We start from the raw sequence: 24,069 nt of genomic DNA on the forward strand, positions 1-24,069 counted from the left end.
TGGTGTATCCTTGCTGCTATCACACGTACCGCTGTCACCACTTGCAAACGTTGCCTGTTTTAGTCAAGTTTCGACCGCTTGTCGTGATTGCCACTTTGTTGAACTCGCTAGTCACGATCGGTTAACGCGCATCACGATGGCACTTCGGAACTGATCAGCTGTGCAACACCTCCGATTAATGGCTAGGGACTGACTCACTACTAACGGCTATTTACCGTCAACTATTTGGAACCGACCAACTAACTTGTCTATGGGCCGATGCCCGAGACTAACGGACACTCTGAGACTGACTAACTCGTAACTCTTTTCAACTATGGGTTTTTAAGCTCCTAACATTTTCTTTCGGGTGAAGCCCGAAGATTTAAGTACAAGCCGAGCTTGTGATTCTAAGTAGAAAGTTCATCCGACTTTCTCCCGAAGTTCTACCGAAAGCCGAGACCACTGTCACTATGCCAGAGGCAGTGACCAGTGTCCGTGAAAATGACTTTGTTTTCTACAACATTACTGCGCTGACTAATGCTCGAAACTGTATATGGTTTTATAACAAAGTTTCTTAAACATCGTTGCGATGACTAATGAAAATGTGTATGCTTCTATAACAAAGTTTATACATGAAGGTTGCGGCTACGTTGGTATGTGAGTTTCCTTCACAACTTTCATTTTTTTCTACAGTACTAGTAAATTCAAAGGAAAATTTGCTAAGGGCGCTGCACACTTTTAAACATTATACATGCATAAAAACAACACCCATCCAACTTTAAACTATCAGTTCTGGTACAGATTTTAGTTGTAATTGCTATCATTTGTTAGTTGACATGTTTTTTTCGCTGACTTTGTATCATCATGCTTGCTTACGTCCGTATCGACTATTCGACGAACACATGCTTTCGAACGAATGCGAACAAGCCATTCTTGTTTTCACTCGAACGTATACGTACGCGACTCCTGTGCAAAAGAAGAATCGGCATCGCAGGTAGTTTTGTCGTGAATACGACTTACTTTACTATGGGCGCCTTTTCAAAATTTACCCTCTGAGAGAGTGATAAGTTTTTGATCGTGAATATCTCATGTTATATCTAATGAATCAACATAATTCTTGCTACACGCCATCGGAAATATGATCACAATTTTATAATAAAATTTTCAGTTCTGTGACATATTCTCAAATAGTTCAAAATTAAACTTTTCTGAAATGTTTGGTATAAACGAGTATCAAAGAGGATAATTCATAAGGTGCGTTTGCCTTTCTCGTATTTTGAAATCTCATAGCTCAGTGATCTGTAGAAGGATTTATATAATCTAACTACCAATAGAATCGAACATTTTTAACTTGAACGTGTATTGAAACAACATTGAAGTTTTTCAATAGTACCTGTTTGGTTTAACCCATGACAGCACCAGCCAATCAGAACGCGAGATGTCTGCATCTATACAAGAGCATCCATATAAAAGTTGAATGGTTCATTTTTCCTACCATTATTCGTCATCTAACACTCGATGTGGATAGACAAATAACCTACTACGACTAATTTCGATTTTGTTTTATTTTTTATTCGCAGTTGTCTACCTACCCAAGCTATGGGTAAAAACCGCCATAGATCCGAGAAGGATCCAAAGGATTCTAAGCCTCTGAAGCCAAGTGATGTACAGGTAAACGACCGTTTGCTGAGTAAAAACCAATATGCTGATCTGCCAGTAGATGTCGAAGAGGAACTGCAGAAGAAGGAAAAAATGCCGCCTTTCTACCTGAAGGGCTTCCCACCAACTCTACGCTCGGATTTCAACACACTGATCAGCAAAGGACTGCAGGCAACAATCCGTTTATGTACTGAAGGCTACAAAATAACTGTTCCGGCTTTGAACCACTACAAAGGAGTGGAATGCTATCTGAAGCAGACAAAAGCGGAATACTTCACACACGATATTGCCGCCAACAAACCTATGAAGGTTGTACTTCGAGGACTACCCGACATGATGGAAGCCGAACTAAAGCAGGCAATGTCGGAGGCTGGACTAAAGCCTTTGATGGTGTTTAAAATGAAGCGACATAATACGGACAAAAAGTTTAGAGATCAACTGTACCTGATTCATCTGGAGAAGGGCTCCATCACCATGAGTCAACTGAAAACGATTAAATCGTTATTTCACTGATCATCGAATGGCAAAAGTATAAACCGGTACATCGGGATGTCACACAGTGCACGAACTGTTTGAACTACGGCCATGGAGCGAGGAATTGCCACATGAAAAGTCGGTGCGGGAAATGTGCCGAACCACACAATACCAACGATTGCCTACTAGATGACATCGCTGTAAAATGTGTGAACTGTGATGGCGACCATCCATCTACTAGCAAATCGTGTCCCAAACGTGCTGAGTTCACAAAAATTCGACAACAGGCGTCCCGCAAACAATCAACGCGCAAGAATGTTCCACAGAAGGATGAAGTTAATTTCCCACGGCTCCCACCGAAGAGGGATATTCCGAATTTGCCGCCACTTCCTCGCAGCAATCCAAAAGATTCAGCCGCTGGATTACAAAAAGAATCTTCCTCAAAAATCTGGTGTTTTATTTTCTGTTGAACATTTGATCGTCATTTTTGAAACAATGACAACAAAACTACGAAACTGCAGAACGCGGTTAGATCAAATCAACGCCTTAGGCAAATTCATCATCGAATATGTAATATAATGAGTTATTTATAGTAAATTGGAATGCTTGCTCACTCAGGAGCAAAACTGCTGAATTGTCCGACTTTCTTCAAGAGAAGAATGCCGATATTGCTATTTTAACTGAAACTCATCTTAAACCTGAAATTTCTATTTTTATTTCCAATTACAGGATTCACAGGCTCGACAGGGCAACTACCAGAGGAGGGGGAGTTGCCATTGCCATTAAACGATCCATTCAGCACAGGCTTCTGCCAGCCTTTAAATTGCAACTCATAGAAGCCATCGGAATTGAGATTACAACGACGATGGGAACCATCATCATCATTGCAGCGTACTGCCCCAAACAAACCAATCTTCGAGATGGTACGTGTGCATCATTGAAGCGAGATCTGGCTATGCTCACTCGACGACAGAACAAATTCATCATTGCTGGGGACCTGAACGCACGGCATGAGCTGTGGGGAAACAGAAGACAGAATCGAAACGGATTCGTACTTGCCGAAGATTACGAAGCTGGACAATACAACATCTTCGCTCCTGATCAACCAACGCGACTTTCCAGATCGGGAGTTCATTCCATTTTGGATATATTCATCAGCAACATCGCCATAGACAGCTCTCCGGTTGTCTTCTACGAGCTCTTTTCTGACCACTTTTCAGTAATATTGACGTCGGGATCTTCACCAGAAACAGTGCCTATTCAACCTCGGAGGAACTATTATCGCATCGATTGGGTCCAATTTCAACATATCGCCGACCAACTTATTAATATCGATTTGCCACTTGATTCCCCGATGGAAATCGATGCAGCCCTATCTTCCTTCCAGCATTCAATCACAGTCGCTCGTGATAGGACGGTTCCAGTACAACATATGCCGAGTTCCTCTCTTCAAATCGACAGTGTCACCAAGAAACTCATCCGACTTCGGAATATCTACCGGAGGCAGTATCAACGAACTGGCATCCTAGATAGGAAGACTACTTATAACAACTTAACTAGGATAATCCAGGAAAGGATATCTGAGCTTCGCAACAGGAACTTCCAGCAAAAGCTTCGAGAAATTCTCCCACATTCAAAGCCCTTCTGGTCCTTAACGAAGGTGCTTAAGAAAAAAACCGAAGCCTATTCCTCCTCTGATGCACCCCAGGACGCAGCTGAAGGAATACCTTTAATCACACCAGTAGATAAGGCAAATGCGCTAGGCCAGCAGTTTGTGTGTTCTCACAATTTAGGACTTAACATTGTTAGTCCATATGAAAGAGCCGTTGCTGATAGCGTAGCTGAGGTTGACCAATCAGACAGCTTGATTCCTGAGGAAAGTAGAGTCACTGCGAATGAGCTGAAAGCTTTTGTGAAAAAATCCAAAAATATGAAGGCCCCCGGTTTCGACAACACATTCAACATTGAGCTGAAACATTTGAGTATTCGCTCATTTGTCTTCTTAACTAAACTTTTTAACAGGTGCTGGGAGCTTGGTTACTTCCCTTCAATGTGGAAGTTAGCTAAAGTTATTCCAGTTTTGAAACCGGGGAAAGATCCTTCCCTTTCCAAGAGCTATCGGCCCATCAGCTTACTCTCTGCCCTATCCAAGCTGTTTGAAAAGTCAATACAAAGGCGAATTCTTGCTTTTGCAGATGAACAGGATATATTTCTGGAAGAACAGTTTGGGTTCCGGAAAGGAAGATCCACCATCCACCAGCTCACAAGGGTTAACAACGTCATCCAGCAAAACAAATCAGTGTCCAAAACGACTGCCATGGCAATATTGGATATTGAAAAGGCATTCGATAATGTGTGGCACGATGGACTGGTGTTCAAACTGCATCGGTATAATTTTCCCATGTATCTTATTAAAATTATCAAAAATTATCTTGCAGATATAGCATTCCAGGTTTCTCTGAATGATGCCCTTTCAGAAAGATTTACTATTCCTGCTGGTGTACCCCAGGGAAGTGTCCTAGGTCCCATTCTATACAACATTTTCACATCAGACATCCCACCTCTTCCAGGTGGTGGTGTTCTGTCACAATTTGCTGATGATACTGCCATTCTTTACAAAGGTCGTGTCATTAATGCTCTGAAGAATAAACTACAGACAGGTCTGGACGCTTTAACGGAATATTTTACAAGCTGGAAAATTGTGATCAATGCAGCAAAAACTCAGGTCATCTTGTTTCCACATTCAAGATCTCCAAAACTTGTTCCATCAGACGAAGGCCGAATACGATTTGGTGATGAGGTCATTCAATGGTCCGATGAAGTTATCTATCTAGGACTCACCTTTGACAGACATCTGATATTCAGGTCACATGTTGACAAAATCGTTCAAAAATGCAGCATACTCATTAGGTCTCTGTATCCGCTGATTTGTAGAACATCTAAACTGTGCCTGAAGAATCAGATGGCTGTCTATAAACAAATCATCTACCCCGCAATTGAATACGCAGTCCCTGTTTGGCGGGGTTGTGCACGAACACACAAACTTAGGCTTCAACGCATTCAAAGTAAGATCTTAAAGATGATTCTAAATCTACCCCCTTGGACAAGGACTAGTGAAGTACATGAGATTGCCTCACTGGATATACTAGAACAAAAATTCGAACAATACTGCACGAAATTTGAAGAGAGGTGCTCAATCTCTGAAATACAAATAATTCAAAATTTGTACGTATTAGGTTAGGGATAGTTATAAGTAGGTAGACATTTTATAAATAATTAAAATAAATATTATTATTAAACATTAGTATGTAAAACAAGAGTAACTAAAACACCTAATATTAATAACGAATCGTATGAACAACAAAGATGAAAGGCCAAAGGGTCAAAACACTTGTACTGTAAAATGTTGATGTAATACACAAAAATAAGATTAATAAACATATTTATGCAAAAAAAAAAATTTCCTACCATTTGCTGAGCAACTGTTCCCGAAACAAGACACACGAGAGCAACATCGAGGACCTGTCGTCTCACTGTTTCCCGATCTGAATGCACGAGACACCGTCAGCACAATGACACCGAAAATCGGTAGAAAGGCAGCCAAAAAGTCCAGCAAGGCCCATTGCTGAAACAAGACACACACGAGAACCATATCAGATCTCAATATTTCCTACCAAAAGATTCATCAAGATGGAAGTTAAATTAATTTGCACCGTCACTAACACATTCAATTACGAACGGCAATGCGAAAGCGAAAGTGATGATTTTGAACACATCTTTATACTAGTATACAAATATGCCGTGCGAAACAGAGTTGAACAAATTGAACAAATGATACTAATACTAACTATACTAACTACAGATGATACTAATACTAACATACTAACTACAGGAAAGGAATTCTAACAAAGGGGACGTCCCTACACCGTTACCAGTAGCAGGTGTAAAATGAAATGTGATGTGAGAAATAGCGTCATTTAAGTTAAAGCAGCTACTCTGAACGTACGAGACACCGTCAGCTAGATGGCACCGAAAACCGGAAAAAAGGCAGATTTGTACTGTCACTAACACATTCAATTACGAACGGCAATGCGAACGCGAATGTGATGATGTTGAACACATCTTTATACTAGTATGGGGTCGTGTGAAAATATGCCATGCGATACAGGGTTGCCATATATACAGGTTAATCTGTATTTTATTTATACATACATATATGTACAGATTAATCTGTATTATAATTATTATTATCATTATTATTACTATCATTATTATTATTAAAATGATTTACATACCGAAGATCGTCGATACATTTCAGCCCAGGCCATTGTAATTGTTTCGTACTGAAATTTCGAGAAGAATCAGATATCTTCGAACTTCATGGCTTCAATAAAAATAAACTACGAATTTGTCGTACCTAGCCTCTTATATTGGCAAATTAAAAAAGAATTGTTTCAAGTTTGGAATATATAGCTGTAGAATAGTAGCTGTTTAATGTAACTAATCTGTACTTTAATGTAGGTGCATCGCTTCAAACTCTATTAGTGAAAAAGGGGAAAGCTTGCACAATTCATACAATCAATCAACTAACTGATATTCGGAAAAGTGATGGGAGCGTGCCAGTTTTTTCGTATTCACGACATCCAGTTATGTCTGACATTACCCACCCGCCTTTTTTTTAGGAAGATTCCATGTATCAAGGAAGTGACGAATGCTACATAATAAATAAATATCGTACTCAGGACAAATTTTATTCAAGTCGGTAAATGAAATTTTCGCATTAAACTTCGTGCAAAGTAAAAAAAAGCATTTAAAATAGCAGTCCGATCAGTAGTATCTGCTAAAACCATGTTGCGTTTCTGTTGAAATTTTGTCATGTTTTCGATAGTCTACATATTTATTACATTGGTAAAATCATGCATTTAATATAAAATAAAATGTTTACCCATGGCGTATTTTCCATAAAGTACATAATAGATGTAAAATTTGATGCGTAAAAACTTGGAACCGCACATATATTCGAAGGCTCGCCAGAAAAAAACAGCATTTTATTATACTGCTATGCTTTCTAAATGTTTTCTGCAAAACACAAATTTATGATTTGATTACAAATTACCTTTAGATTCGAAAAAAAAATTGTTGGAAATCGGTTAAACTTTATTCAATGTGTTCGAACGATTGATTCGCAACCTAAAACTGACGAATCGAAACCACGGCATTTCGTCTATTCGTCCGTAAACGAGAATGGGACTTTTCGTTCGTACGAATGACGTTCGAATACACGTATCGTTTAAAGCTAAACTGGCATACATTCAACCGTTTCGCATATGGTTAATCACAAGAATTGGACTGATTTCATCAAGGCTTAGCATTTATTTGTAGAAGTTTACTGATATTTGAATATTTTGTGGCAAACGAGTCGCGTTCAAATTCATTCGAGTGAAAACAAGAATGGCTTATTCTTATTCGTTCGAAAGTACCTGTTGGTCGTATTGCCGATACGAACGTAAACAAGAATGAGGGTGTTAATAATTTGCGATTTTGCGGAAAATTACGTCTTCGTCATTCAAAACGCCATAACTGGCTTTCATTGGAACATCGACCAAGCGACTATATTCCCCATTGTTTTCTATTAGAAAATGAACAGCGAAATCGATCATAAAACATTAGTAATTATTTCTGAATGCAAGAAACATGACGCAATAGCTGTGTATGTTTTTCTCGAAGCTCTTACGGGCTGAGGCCATTAGGTCGCGTAAAACCACGTGGCTCGCTGTGCGCATTTCTCATGCTCTCAGAAAGTTTTGATATTTTCTGCTGCAAGTTTGACTACATCACATAAAATCCAATAAAGCTACCGCTTGTTTGGTAGCCTTTTTGATCCGATTTTATTTCTCTTTCGTGTTTCGTTACGTTACCAAGGAACTAAAATTCAAAAACTAGACCGATTTTCGAAAAACCAAAAACACTTAAGTTTTCGAAATCAAATTTATCATAACTAAGTATTCTTATAATTTTGAAATTTGGCTTTGCCGAGCCGTAATTGGTTTTTGAAATGTATAAACGGTTACTGTTCCGTTCCACGGGCATGATTTTAGAACTGAAAAGTAGTGTTTGTAGCAGAATTTCACAAAGAATCTGAAAATGCATGCTGTGTAATATCGTATAACAGGTATTATTTTAGATAGTAGCAATTTTTATAGCAAAACTATAACTTCATCATTGACAAGCTACTGAATGAAATGAATACAAGCCAAGTATTATCGTTCATTAACCTGTGCTACAAACAATGTGATAAAAACTGAGAGTCAGCTTCGAGCCAGTCAGCATGGAAAACTTATTGGAATTCATTAGTTTTTCAATTATTATGAATACAATGAATCAACGCTTGATTTTCCTTTCAAAATCGATTGAATAATAATGAACTACGAAATAACTTTGTATATAATTTCGTGCCCCAAATATGTGCTTGAGAAAAAATTCACTATATAATTTTAACTGCATGGTAAGATGAACTCATGTGAGTCAAGTAAATACTTTTACGTAAAGGCGGGAAGGGCCTGGTGAACTACTGGCAAAGATATCGAAAATTCTTGAATGTTCTCTTGTCTTCAATCATTTTTTTGAAGAAGCATCCATGCTTGCTACTAAGCTCAGGCATATACATGGTTAGCAAGTTATTCAATACATATACATATAACCTCATGTTAGTCATTCATAATTACTCATGATTTATAGCTCTAGTGTAAGAGTAATCACTAACAATAACGATTGAATTAGCATATATTCAAAATGTGAAGGATTTAAAATTCCATTACGTTCAGTCTTTTTTACAAGCCAATATAACGAGAGGTAAACCCACTGCGCTCAATCATTGAAAAAAGTTCTTGTTTCTATGTGTCCGTTTTTCTTGGTATGCTTTGTGCGACGGTTCGTTCAACTGAAGCGGATAAAATTTTGCGCGCAGTGGGTTTACCTCTCGTTATATTGGCTTGTAAAAAAGACTGGACGTAATGGATTTTTGAATCCTTCACACTTTGAATATATGCTAATTCAATAGTTATTGTTAGTGATTACTCTTACACTAGAGCTATAAATCATGAGTAATTATGAATGACTAACATGAGGTTATATGTATATGTATTGAATAACTTGCTAACCATGCATATGCCTGAGCTTAGTAGCAAGCATGAATTCTTCTTTAAAAGAACGATTGAAGACAAGAGAACATTCAAGTATTTTCGATATCTTTGCAGTAGTCCACCAGGCCCTTCCCGGGGATGAGATAGAGTTTACGTAAAAGTATTTACTTGACTCGCATGAGTTCATCTTACCATGCAGTTAAAATTATTTAGTGAATCTTTTCTCAAGCACATATTTGTGGCACGAAATTAAATATAAAGTTATTTCGTAGTTCATTATTATTCAATCGATTTTGAAAGGAAAATCAAGCGTTGATTCATTGTATTTATAATAATTGAAAAACCAATGAATTCCAATAAGTTTTCCATGCTGACTGACTCCAAGCTGACTCTCAATTTTTATCACATTGTTTGTATCAAAGGTTAATGAACGATAATACTTGGCTTGTATTCATTTCATTCAGTAGCTTGTCAATGATGAAGTTATAGTTTTGCTATAAAAATTGCTACAATCTAAAATAATACCTGTTATACGATATTACACAGCCAAGCTTTATTGCTTCAGCAACATCAATGCATTGAACTCAACAGAATTTTACATTATTAGCATTATAAATGACAGTTACTTACAAAATAAACGATTTCTTACAATACCCTTTTTATTGTATTCAACTCGTTTTTATTTCAACACAAAACCCAATGCTGCATAAATTCGCGTCATTATTTTATAAGTAATTTTTGCTCACGATATAATGCCACCGTGCCCACCGTGCATTTCTCACACAACCTCAACACGAAACAGCAGCGCGCAAGCAATAAAAGAAATGCGGAAAAGTTTATGTAAACTTTTTCATATTTCGTTTGTTTTAGCTAATATTTTATAATTTTGAGTTGCATTTTCAGATTCTTTGTAAAATTCTGCTACAAACACTACTTTTCAGTTCTAAAATCATCCCCGTGGAACGGAACAGTAACCGTTTATACATTTCAAAAACCAATTACGGCTCGGCAAAGCAACATTTCAAAATTCTAAGAATGCTTAGTTATAAAAAATTTGATTTCGAAAACTTAAGTGTTTTTGGTTTTTCGAAAATCAGTCTAGTTTTTGAATAAATGATCAAAAACGCGATTTTCGCATTCCGCTACATTTCACCTTAAGTGCATCTATTTTTCATCACGAGCATGATTTTCATCGTTTTGCAAAGTGGAAGTTTCACGCGACAGCTCATGGAAAAGGGTGCTGGATAAACTATCAGAAGAATGACACGTCGCGCAAATATACAAATGATCAATGATTGTCAAATTTCATCCGCGAATGAATTGTACGAGTGGGCTAAGAAAGCATCTCCTCTACCCAATATTTCCGTCATATACAAATGTTCGGAAGATTATGTAAAAGCAGAGAAATTTCTTAAAAATCGTTTCTAAAAAAGTACAGATTTGTAATGTCAGAGACATAACTGGATGTCGTGAATACAAATAAAACTGACACGATTTCTTTACACTTTCGTATTCGCATTGATAGTTTTTGACGTCGATTATCTCATTTCGGATTTGCATACTATCAAGGAACTATCCAAGATGCTGTACAGGATTCATTTCTGCCTTTCAGAAGGACCAAATTATGGAGTTCTCTACGATATTTAGCACAGTTCAGAACATTTATCTCGAACGATTTTCGCACAGCGAAAAGTGCACAAAGCAAATCAAATTATTTTGGATTTTCACTAAACTGATGATTTCTACCTTCGATTTGCAAAGAAGTAATCTTAATAGTTCTTTAGATAACATTTAGAGCCATTAGAACGGCTGATTTTATATAATGTTGTCCACTTTTCGTTTCTTGTTTTCTTTCTCTTCAATGCACACCATCAGCAGCTGATGCAATCGTCCTTGCTTGAATTGAAACTAGATTTGCGAACAAATCGACACATCCGCTCGCAGTGCCAAATGATGCCAAACTGAATCAATTTTTCTTGAGAGGCTTCTTTTTACGTGATTACGTCTGTAGCTTTTTCACAAATAGGCGGTTCCAACGAGAACTACGGCAAATGAGAACTACGACCTGAGCGTTTGAGGTTTTTAACCAAGCAGAAGGTGCGCCCTCCGATGCCGCTGTTTGAATGCGTCTTCTCGCCCGACGTCTGCTTTCATCCAACGCACAAGAAGAAATGATCGATTTTCGACCACGGTTCCCCTTTTATAACGTTCAGTTGAAGATATGTGCCTGACTACCTTAAAATCGTCGTCCTTGCGCGAAAAAACCCAAGCAAAAGTAAAGATTTTTTCGCGTTGTTTTAAAATTTTCCGAAAACTTAAATTTTTAGTTGTTTGTGGTTATCTCACACTGTTCAAAATATTATCCTAAATTCCTGATCATATTTTTGATGAAATAGTGAAAGAATTATGTTGCTGCCATTAATACAAGTCGAGACATTCACGATTAAGTTCTGCTCATTCTTCCATATGGCTAATTTTGAAAAGGCGCCCCATAGTAAAGTAAGTCGTATTCACTGTTAAATTATTCGCTTTATCAGCGAATTTTAACTCACCTTTTAGAATTTATCCTTTGTCAGGAAAAGGCAGAGAAGACAAACTAGGTGAAAACCAATCCAGATGATGACCAGCTCTTCACGCGACTATCCAGCAGAAATCCAGTGATTGTCCAAACCATCCAAGAAGGGAAACTTTCGGAAGACAAAACCAAATATAACTTTCCAGGTTCAGGAACTAAAGAGAATGCCAGCATTCACTTTAACTTTATTCCGTCTGTTGTTGTTTACTCAATTTGTACTAAAACAGCTCCTACACTGAACTAAAAGATGACCTCGAAACTAAACGATATTTAATTCATTTAAAACAAAACGATATAAATGATGAATTCTAACTTATATCTATATTCAACAATTCTTCCCCTTTTGAAAGTTTTTAATTTCGAAAAAATTTTTGTAATTTCAAACAGTTCACTAATAATATAAAAATTCAGATCGATTCTGGCCGATAATTGGCAAAATTCATAACTAATTTTAAGTATAAATATAATCCATATCGACCTTTGTCGTTCTTTGTCTTTTCGATCACCTAGGCTCGACAGCCGCCGACTCCAATACTTCTAGCTTTCGCTTCCTTTTGGTTTTAATTGGGGGAACAACCGGAAACCCGAGAAATGGTTCGTCTTCATCTTCGTCACTCTTCATTCCGGATCGAAAGTCCATCTTTATCTTTACGTTTGGTCGTTCTGCTTTATCCCTGTTTGCTATCTTTAGTTGCGTTCGATGGGCCATACAGGTCACGTTTCCAACTGCGACCTGAAATGTATTATGAGAGTACTTTTTAATGAAGGTTGCTTTCAACCATCTGAACTGATTGCGGGGATTGTGGTTCTTGTACCAAACTGCATCTCCCGCTGTCAGTTCGTCCAAAGGGTCGCATTTAGTTGCATTCTCTATAGGACAGTTAGTTTTAGCATCATTCGGGATAGTGCAGGTTAGCAAATTTTTTTATAATGCCTTTTTGGATGTGAAAGGTCCAATAAGGTCTTTGATGAGTAAGTGAATATTTTCTCAGACGGAAATTTGCCGTCATTCGTCATGCTGTTATTTCTATAGTTAATTAAAAAAATGTTTACTAAATCTTCTATCTCCAAATTCATATATGTTGGTTCCATTAAGAATTTCTTTAAGACCTATTTGACTGTTCTAACTAGCCTTTCCGCCTGTCCATTACTGGGGGGGTTATAAGGAGGACTCTTCATTACTTTTATTCCTTGGTTTTCCAAAAATTCCACGAAATTATGTGAATTAAAAGGTGGACCATTGTCCGATACCAAAACGTCTGGTAACCCAAAACGAGCAAAAGATGATATTATTTTTTTTATTACTTTTGCACAATCCGTACCCCCTCTCATGTACTCGACTTCCACCCACTTTGAAAATCTATCCACTATTATAAGAAAATTATAAGATGAGAAATGAAAGAAGTCTATATGTATTCTGCTGAAAGGTTTTGTGGTTGGAGTCCATTTAGACTCGGTTTATGAACGATAGCCATGCTGTTACAAACATCGCAACCCGCTACATATTTTTCTATGTCGGAATTAATCCCAAACCAGTAAACAAACTTTCTAGCTAACTGCTATTCCTGCATGGTTGGCATGTAAAAGTTTCAAAGTTCCGCCTTGCAATTGCTGCGGTATTACTACTCTGTCCTGATACAACAAGCACTCGTCAACTATTTCCAAATCGTGCTGATTAGAAAATACATTAACAAGGCGTTTGTCAATTTTTTTTTGGCCAACCATTTTTCATGAATCTTATAATTTCTTGAAGAAAATCGTCAGTCTTTGTCAAGTTAGCTATCATTACTGTATCTATAGGGATTTCCCTTCCAAAATGTATGCTTTTTATCAGTTCTTCATCCAACTCTTTTGGCACCTTTTCTTCTAACGGAAACCTTGAACAAAAATCAGCGTTCCCCATTTTAGAAGACGGTCTATATTGTATTTCAAAATCATAAATTGATAGTTCCAAAACAAATCGTTGTAGTCTAGTAACATATATCGAGTTTTTTCCTGTTTTTCCGAAAATTCCCACAAGAGGTTTGTGGTTTGTATAAACCAAGAACTTTTTCCCATAAAGAAACTTATGAATTTTTTTTATTGTGCATACTAATGCCAGAGCTTCCAAGTGAAGAATAGGGTAGTTTTTCTGTGCTGAATTTAAAGAAAAAGAAGCAAAACATATTGGTTTTTCAATTCCATCAATAATGTGTGCCATAATTAAACCCAAAAAAGATTTGAGCTCCGTCACATTTTGCGGTACTTTTGCTTTCTGGATTGTTAAAATTTTATCAGGACAAGGTAACAACCCTTCTTCGCTGATAATATGCCCTAAAAATGGCAATTGCCTTACAAAAAATTTACATTTTTCCCAATTTACTTTTATGTTAACAGAGGATAACCTCTCCAGTACTAAATAAAGTTTCTTTTTACATTCGTCAAGGTTTTTACCCGCTATTAAAACGTCATCCAGATAACAACTAACATTTTCTATTCCATTTAGAACGTGGTCCATCACCTGCTGAAATATGGCAGCACTGGAAGAAGCTCCCTGTGGTAATCTATTATAAGTATAAAGGCCTTTTAATGTATTAATGACCATGAACTTTCTAGACCTATTAGATAAGGATAGTTGAGTATACGCACCTTCCAAATCCAATGCGCAAAATACTTTAGATCCTGCCAGACTTGCAAATATATCTTGTGCAGTCGGCAAGGGATATGTATTAGGAATAATTAATTTGTTTATGGACACTTTGCAATCAATGACTAGCCTTTTTTGATTATCTTTTTTCATTACAACCACCACAGGAGATGCCCATTGGCTTGTCTTTAATGGTGTTATAACTTTTTGTTTTTCCAAATTATCTAAGTATTCCACAACTTTGTCCTTCAATCGATATGGAACCTCATAAGCTTTTTTAAAAATAGGAACCTCCCCCTTCAATACTAAATCGGCCTCAAAACCTTTTATAGGTTTAGAGAAATCTTTTATAAATACTGACTTGAAGTTTTCCTTCAGTACACTTGATATTTCACCTCATTATTATGCAATATATTGTTTATAGCATCGTCCTTTGAAAAAAATTGCCTTCAGTTATTGGAAAATACATCCAACCAAGTTCTTCCCAATAAAGGAATAAAGCTGTTATCGCAATCTAGAACTAATAATTTCAGCCTGGCTTGTTTATCTCTAAACCTCACCGAGACATTGGCTTCCCCTGCAATTTTTAATTTATCCCCGTTAACTACAATTAACTGCTGAAAACATTTGGAAAGTACATTTGTAAAGGTAGAATAATACTGAGCCTTGCTCATTACCGAGACCGACGAACCACTGTCTATTTCCATTTGAACCATATTTCGCTCAATATCAACATTTATAATACACGGATTGTTTATACTGTTAATAAAAGAAAGTTGCGTGCAATCAACGTCACCTGTGTCACGATCTTCCTCATCACTCTCGGAATCGTCAGCTCGCATCCTGCTAAAAATTTCATTTAGATTTGATCCTTGACTGGGACCCGCTCGGTTACATTCATCCAAAAATTTAACTCCTCCACGCTGTGAGTTTTTTAATTTGAAGCATTTCCTTCTTATGTGCCCTTTGACACCGCAAAAATCACATATAATGTGTGAGTAGTCTGGTCTTTTTCGATCTTTCGTATCATTCCATTCTGCCGATTTGAATCTGTTATCCTTATAATACGGAAATTTATTTTGATAATTATACCCCAATCTACTCTTTACGTCACCTCGCGGGGATTCATATTTACGATCGCTCGAAGAATTATTATATTTCATAGCTAATTCATATACATGTTTGAGCTTATTCATTTGAGAGCCCCCCTTAAACGCAGTATTATGATAAGCAATACGATCTTGATCTATCGGAGTATAAACCATGAAACTTTTTGCATTTGTATCAGCCATCTCCCAAGTAGTCAGGAACCTTTCAGTTGCCTCAAGAGATGGCATGTTTTCATTTATTAATTTTTTTCGTAACCCATTGTCCCGAGATAATCCTATCAATAATGGCTGCTTCCTTAAAATTTCCAAAAGCGCAAAATTCGGCTTGCAGCTTTAAAGCTAGCACAAAATCCTCTAAAGATTCATTTGGCTGCTGCGATCTGTTATTAAACTTTAACCTTTGAATCAAATCAGATTCCGTTTTTTCGAACCGCGCTTTTAGTTTACTAATAATATCAGCAAAAGTTGCATCATTCAAATTGCCGTTGGGATAAATCAATTTCAGCTCTGTATACACAGCTGGACCAGACAGAGCAATGAAATGTGCTTTTCTGTTGCCCATTGGTATTTTATTAACGATGAAAAAATAATCTAGGCGCTCAGCCCATTCCGTAAAAGAACATCCTTTACGGAAGGGTTCAATAGTAATGCTCATTTGAGCCATTCTTAATTAAAATGAATTTGTATTTAATAAAATTTAAAATAAATAATTTAATATATGAACGAACGAATAAAATACTGATATCTGAATGAAACTCAACAATATTCAATCGCGTGAAAGACCAAAAACGTTATATATCAATATTTAACAGAATGTGAAATAATTTTGAATATGAATAAGTGATAAAACACTGCAAAATTTTGATTTCATATAAATTCGATCATAAAAAGGAGAAAAAAAACTGGCTTACCCCAGATATCCTTTTACTGTCAGCCACTCAGCCAATCAGCCGTCGTATTTTTCAATTTTCCGCTTTCCGCTTTTTTTTCTTCCTCGACAATCGCCGATCCGTTTTAGTATTCACCCTTTGGCGTCCTTTTAATTATATAATCCGTCGCAATCCAAAACCTACAAAAGAAACACTCTTAATATGGCCGCATATACAATAGCTTCATTGTCATGCAATTTGTCCAAACAAAAGAACAATGAAAAACTAATGCCACTAAACAAAATGGCGAAATATTTAATTCTTCCGAACACGATTTGTAAAATATTTCACTCTACTTACGTTTTTTTTACACTTTACCGTATGATTTGCAGAAAAACTGTACCCAAAGAGCCTGCTTAATAATGAGACAAATTGGTACCACTACGGTAACTTTTCCTATACACAATTTTTTTTTGCTTTTGAAACCGTGAAATAGAGAAAACTCTATTAAATGAATTCGCTTTTCCTCGTCGCCACTGTTAAATTATTCGCTATATCAGCGAAACTTAACTCACCTTTTAGAATTTATCCTTTGTCAGGAAAAGGCAGAGAAGACAAACTAGGTGAAAACCAATCCAGATGATGACCAGCTCTTCAAGCGACTATCCAGCAGAAATCCAGTGATTGTCCAAACCATCCAAGAAGGGAAACTTTCGGGAGACAAAACCAAATATAACTTTCCAGGTTCAGGAACTAAACGAGAATGCCAGCATTCACTTTAACTTTATTCCGTCTGTTGTTGTTTACTCGATTTGTACTAAAACAGCTCCTACACTGAACTAAAAGATGACCTCGAAACTAAACGATATTTAATTCATTTAAAACAAAACGATATAAATGATGAATTCTAACTTATATCTATATTCAACATTCACGACAAAATGTAAAACTTTTTCTGGACACACAATCGTTTCACTATGTTAAGCCGCACAACAAGGGGAACGTGCCATTCGAGCCAATCTGTTCTGATTCCTGATAAGCCGCACAGAGACAAGGAATTAAAAATGAAAGTTTTCTCTCCCCAGGACACTGTCGTTTCTTTTTCGTTCCTTAATTAAGACATTAGAAGAATGCCGACTTCCATCCTTGATTGTTTGTCTTAGGTTGATTTTATTAAGATATTTCCAACTTAAATTAACCTACTGCCTGTTCTATGATATACATAAAGGTGGGAGGAGCCAGTTACAATTCTTTCGTTAAATAAATTGTTAGCGGGAGAGAGGAGAAAGAGAGAGAATATCGATTGGTGCATCAATGCAAAAGAAGGCGATTGAACCTATAGCGCATTGCGCAAGGGAAAGAAATGTCGCATCGGCGGATAGAGTGGGAAGCTTGCTTAGCTCGCGGTGTGCAGCATATGTTGCAACACGGCCGGCTAGCATGAGAACTTAGTGTGAATGCTGGAATGTGGGAAAGTATTTCGTTTGGGTTAGTCGGGTCAATATTATCATGCTACATCACTCTCCTTTTGGTTGAATGATGTAACGTAGTGTAATCATTCAAATGTAATCGAACTGGCTCCCTAACATTATTAATGGATAGTGAATGTTGAAGTGTTTTGTGTATCTGCTGTATATAATCTACTGTATGTGTGATTTAATTGGGTTTGCATGTGTGTCGTTAAAATGTATATAAAAATTTGGATTTTTTTTATTTAACCCTTTAGAAGTCTGTTTTTATGTACTATCATTCGTTGCTTTGTTATGTTGTTTTCGATTTCGCAATTTACATTTAAAAGTTTTATTATGGTGTACGGTCCAATATAAAATGAATCAAGTTTCTTCCTATTTTCGTTTTGTAAATACACTATTTCGCCTATTTGTACTTCTAGTGGGTTTGTATGGATATTTGAGTTTTTGCATCTGGAGTTTTTACTTTCACTTAATCTTTGTTTTGCTATTACGTTAGATTTTTCCAATTTGTATTTGAGTTCGTTGCTGTAAAGATCAAAATTGTAAACGGGGTTCGTTATCTTTGGGTAATTTTCTTGTGGTAATTTTGCTTTAATTCCAAAGACTAATTCGTATGGTGTAAATTGATGTTCCGAATGTGGTGTAGTGTTGTAAGTAAATGCGTAATATGGTAACCAGTCATCCCAGTCTGATTGGTGTTCATTGACGAAGGATCGCAGATACTCGTTTAGGCATCTGTGATTTCTCTCCAATGACCCAATAGTCTGCGTATGATAGGCAGTTGCAAAATTTTGTTTGATTTGTAAGTATTTGCATACTTTCTCAAGTACTTCATTTTTGTACTCGGTTCCTTGATCGGATTTTAATTCCAAAAATTTTCCGTATATTAGTATGAATTTTTCTACTAAGCTTTTAGCAATTGCAATTTGCTTCTTTGTTTTGGATGGGTATTATTGCAATGTATTTTGTTAGTTCACATTGTATGGTTATTGCGTAGCGGTTGTTATTGTTGAATTTGGGTAATGGACCTATTGTATCTATTGATATTATTTCGAATGGTTTTGACGGTGTGTTAGTTAATGTTTGTTTTTCTTTAGTGTGTTTAAAAATTTTATTCCTTTTACACGACTCACAGGCCTTTATGAATCGTGAAATAGTTCCTTTCATATCTTTAAAATTGTAATATTCTCTTATTTTGAGGTACAGACGATGCTGTCCTACATGTCCTCCCGTAGGGGTTTCATGGTAATTTTTTAAAAGATTCTGTATCTTGCCAGGTTCACTGATTAACTTGGGTGGATGATACATTATTATTTGTATGTTTTTATTCGTTTGTTGTACTAATGTTTTGAATATTTTCATGGGTACCGTTTTAAATATTGCTTCTTCTGTCGACATTGCGACTTTATCTATTTTCATTTTTGTCATTTCTTGTTCTAATGTTGAAAGTATGAGTTCTAGAACTCTTCTTTCATTTACATATGTTGCTATTTGCTTTATTAATTTTTTCATTTGCGCTTCTTTGTATATGCTAATTATTAGGTATGTATCTTCTACAGTAATTCTTAATTTGGGTAAGGTTCTCGTTTCAGTCGGGTTTTCGGTCGTATAGATAACAAGGTGATCAGTCTTTTTATCTTTTGTCGTTGGTAGCTTGTCTTTCACAGTTGTCGGTTTATTATTAAAATTGTCGTTGTTAATATTGTTGTTATTATTAATATTATTATTTAATTTTGTCATGGCTCTTGTGTTGACTCTAAATATGTTGAGGGCTTTTAATTCATCGGGGGTTGTTATAATTCTGGATAAGGCATCTGCCGTAGCGTTGCTTTTTCCATTAATATATTCTATGTTGAAATCAAATTCTTCTAAATCTAATCTCATTCTTGTTAGCTTAGAAGTAGGGTTTTTCATGTTAAATAGATATACTAAAGGTCGGTGGTCTGTCTTGACCGTAAACTTGCTTCCGTATAGGTAAGGCTTAAAATAATTTATTCCCCAGTGTATTCCTGTCAGTTCCTTTAGTAATGTTGATTTATTCTTTTCGCCCGGGGTAAAACTTTTGCTCGCAAAAGCTATAGGTAAGTCGTTTTCGTTTCTGATTTGAGAAAGTACAGCTCCGCAACCTACGTCTGAAGCGTCGGTTTTGAGTATAAAGGGTAGTGTGAAGTCTGGGTATTGAAGTAATTTAGGTGACATTAGGTATAGTTTTAATGTGTTAAAAGCGTTTTGGCATTCATTAGTCCAAACGAATTGTTTGTTTTTCTTAAGGAGTTGATTGAGAGGGTGTGCTATCGTTGCGAAATTTGATACGAATTTACGGTAATAATTGCAGAAAGCTACAAATCGTCTAGTGTCGTCGCTGATTTTCGGTATCGGATAGTTGCTGATGGCGTCGTATTTTGTACTATCTGGTAATATTCCTCTATCTGTAATTTTATGTCCTAGATATGTCTCTTCGGTATTAAAAAAATTACATTTGTTTGGGTTTAATTTTAGGTTGTATTTTCTAATTCTTTCGAAAACTTTTGTTAAATTTTGTAAATGGTGTTGGATGGAACATCCAATCACTATTATATCGTCAATATAAACGAATGCGTGTTCTGGTGTAAGTCCAGCCATGACAATCGTCATCGTTCTTTGGAAACTGTTTGGGCTAATATTTAGTCCGAAAGGTAGACGTGTGAATTGGTAGTGTCCACTTTGTGTTGAAAATGCTGTAAATTTTCTTGAGTTATTTTTTAAAGGTATTTGGTGAAATCCTGACATTAAATCTAGTGTCGAAAAGTATTTTGCTCTACCAAGTTGATCCAAAATTGTATCAATTCTTGATAAAGGAAATTTGTCTCCTAGTATTTTTTTGTTTAGTTGTCTAAAATCTACCACAAGTCTCCATTTTCTTTTTGCGTCGTTTGATTTTTTTGGTACTAGGAGGATGGGGCTATTGTAAGGTGATATAGAAGGTTCCATAATTTTGTCGTTCAACATTTTATTGACTTGTGTTTCTATTTCGTCGTGTTGTGAATTTCCTTTTGTGCAGTTCGTGCTCTCATCTCATCAGATACAGTCGCAAATCGTTTGCGGTCGAGACAACAGAAACAAAGACAATACAGTGTAGTGAACAATAGAGTGTACGAAATGGGCAAATACGATTTAACAAAGCCTGAAACTTGGCCTACAAGACCAAATTCAATATGAATTGATTTCAAGCGCTGCAAAGTTAGACCAGCAGCAAATGAAATTGAAATCTTACTTAAAGAACGAATGCATCTAGACGCTAACAATGTAAGTGAAATTCAATTCAACAAGGCGTCTAACTGTGTGTACATTATGTTCAAACGTGAAAGAGATGCAATTGCATTCGCTTCGGTTAACAACGAGGTGCATGTTGATCATGACAATTTTAAATATAAAATCCCTGTGTAGATGGTGGACAATGCAATAGAAGTACGCGTGCATGACCTTCCCCCGCAGACCAGCGATGGGTATGTTCGGGAAAACATGTCGCAGTACGGTGAAGTTCTTTTCATCGAAAGGGAAGTATGGCGGAATTTTTTCCCCGTTATGCGGAATGGCGTGCGAGTGGTACGTAACTACGTAAAGCAATTCCATCTTACATCGTTTGTGGTCAAGGTGGAATACATCCATGTAAAACGCTGATTACGTATGAAAATCAACTGGTTACATGTCAGTTTTGTGAACAACCTGCACACTACGGCGAACCTTGCACTGAAACTGCGAAAACAAACAAAACAAACAAAAACAAGGACAACCGCTCAGCAACGGAAACTAGTGAATGCAGTGCTCCTGTTTCAAAAACACCTTCACCATCTAACCAAACAGCAACCGCAAACAATGTACAACAAGGCGCTCCTACAGTAACTAGCAACGAGATCAAGACTGCGGATAACAAGGAAAACGAAAAGAAGACGGAAATCAACAATGCCACCGATGCGAGATGAGCCACGAACAAAGTGCCCCTCAATCCTCGCAGGAGGGAAATGGAAGCTCCTCTCCCCCTAGAAAAAGGGTGACAACGAGATCGAATACAAAAAATTTTTTTAAAAAAATCGGCTCAATCGGCCACGTAAAGCCTGTACGCAAATAGGCCTGAATAAAAATGTCTTTTAAGGCCATCGTCCAAGTACCATGCGCACGGGTGGTTTTAGAAAATTTTCGATGAAAATTTTGAAAAATTTGAGAAAACCAAAAACATACAGACCTTTGAAATACTTTTATCTATCTACAGGGTGAAAATGGCTGGAAAATTCGGAGGATTTTCCGAGTCTTATCGAAAATAGCTCTGAAAAATGAGTGTTTTTGTGATCTTTCACAATTATCTGAAAAAATAATGCGATGACATAATTTTTTTTTTTCAAATAACCCTTATGATGGATACAAGGATTACATTCGGACACATTTTTGGAAAATAATTCGATGGAATGAAATTTTTTTTCCTAAAAAACCTTATGCTGGCAACAAAGATCACATTCGGAAACATTCATGGAAAACCTTTTCACGCTTTTCATGGAAAATCAACCAATTTCATATGACCGATTTAGTGGAAATTTTTGAAATTCGTGGATTTTCTATGTAAAGAGTGAAAAGGTTTTCCAAAAATGTGTCTGAATGTAATCTATGTATCCATCATAAGGTTTATTTGAAAAAAAAAATTTATGTCATCGCATTATTTTTCCAGATAATTTTGAAAGATCACAAAAACACTCATTTTTCAGAGCTATTTTTGATAAGACTCGGAAAACCCTCCAAATTTCCCCGCCATTTTCACCCTGTAGATAGATAAAAGTATTTCAAAGGTCTGTATGTTTTTGGTTTTCTCAAATTTTTCAAAATTTCCATCGAAAATTTCCTAAACCCACCCGCGCGCATGGTATTTGGACGATGGCCTTAAATAAAAAAACCCTTCTTAATCCACCTAGTGGTGTGATAATGCCTTTCTCTTCTTTCATAACAGTCTCATGAAAATATATTTCATACTTTTATTAAAAAATTTCGGATACTAATTTTGACCAATTGATTCAGATTGATTCGAGTAGTTCACAAACGCATGCTTCAGTGTTTATGTCACACAGTCAGCATCATTTTTCCAAACTAGTGCTTGACATTTGCGTTGCCTATTTGTAATCAGTGATGCTAATCTAAAATAAAAAAAGCCTTCTTAGTCCACTTAGTGGAATTTTCATATATCTTGAAAATTCACCATAGGGGGAAGTACATGAAATTTTCGAAATCGAAAAAAAATTTTTGATGCCAAAAGGCTTAGAATTGCATGAAACGTCGAGATTTAGTGTCATCTCGAAAAAAATTTTTTTTGAAAAAGTCGACTTTTTGGGACTTAGAAAATATATGAAAATTTTTCTAAGTCCCAGAAAGTTGATTTTTTCAAAAAAAATTTTTTTCGGGATAACACTAAATTTCGATGTTTCATGCAGTTTTAAGAGTTTCGGCATCAAAAAAAATTTCGATTTTGGAAATTTCATGTACTCCCCCCTATGGTGCTTTTTCAAGGTCGAAAATTGTCAAACCTTTACCACCGGGCAGCACCCCTTACGCATGTCCGATTTAGGTCAAATTTTGCATGAAGGCTTTTTTCGAGGTGCTTAAACTTTTGAGCACTAGAACTTATCGAAAATAGAGGTGATCCTAAACTTTTAGCACCCATATATATATATGAGCGGTAAAAATCAATGTGTTTTGTCGGTTACGTCACTTATACCATCATATATCTGGAACCAAAAGTCACAACCATTTGATCTTCGAACTTGATCAATGGCCCGACAGTAGCTTTCAAACGAGCCCAAGTTTGTTAAAATCGGTTCAGTTATCTCTGAGAAAATTTAGCGCGTTCAAATACAACGCTTTTTGTTGGTTACGTCACTTATACAATCATATCTCCGGAACCAAAAGTCACAGCCATTTGATCTTCGAACTTGATCAATGGCCCGATAGTACCTTTCAAACGAGCCCAAGTTTGTTAAAATCGGTTCAGCCATCTCTGAGAAAATTGAGCGCGTTCAAATTCAACGCCTTTTGTCGGTTACGTCACTTATACAATCATATCTCCGAAACCAAAAGTCACAGCCATTTGATCTTCGAACTTGATCAATGGCCCGACAGTAGCTTTCAAACGAGCCCAAGTTTGT

At 36.5% G+C, this 24,069-nt stretch overlaps 1 protein-coding gene across 2 annotated transcripts in view; it reads left to right on the forward strand.

Moving 5' to 3' along the window:
* Positions 1 to 24,069, forward strand: part of LOC131432203 (uncharacterized) — a 199,384-nt gene that overhangs the window by 39,816 nt on the left and 135,499 nt on the right. Inside the window, exon 2 of one of the 2 annotated variants that reach the window (XM_058598338.1) lies at positions 14,315 to 14,367. The exons of the other annotated variant lie outside the window; for it this stretch is intronic. Within the exon in view, the coding sequence (XP_058454321.1) occupies positions 14,340 to 14,367 (28 nt within the window). The 5' untranslated portion in view covers positions 14,315 to 14,339. The remainder of the gene's footprint in view (positions 1 to 14,314; positions 14,368 to 24,069) is intronic. 2 annotated transcript variants of the gene reach the window in all.

Source organism: Malaya genurostris, chromosome 2 (genome assembly GCF_030247185.1).
Source record: "Malaya genurostris strain Urasoe2022 chromosome 2, Malgen_1.1, whole genome shotgun sequence".
NCBI lineage: Eukaryota > Metazoa > Arthropoda > Insecta > Diptera > Culicidae > Malaya > Malaya genurostris.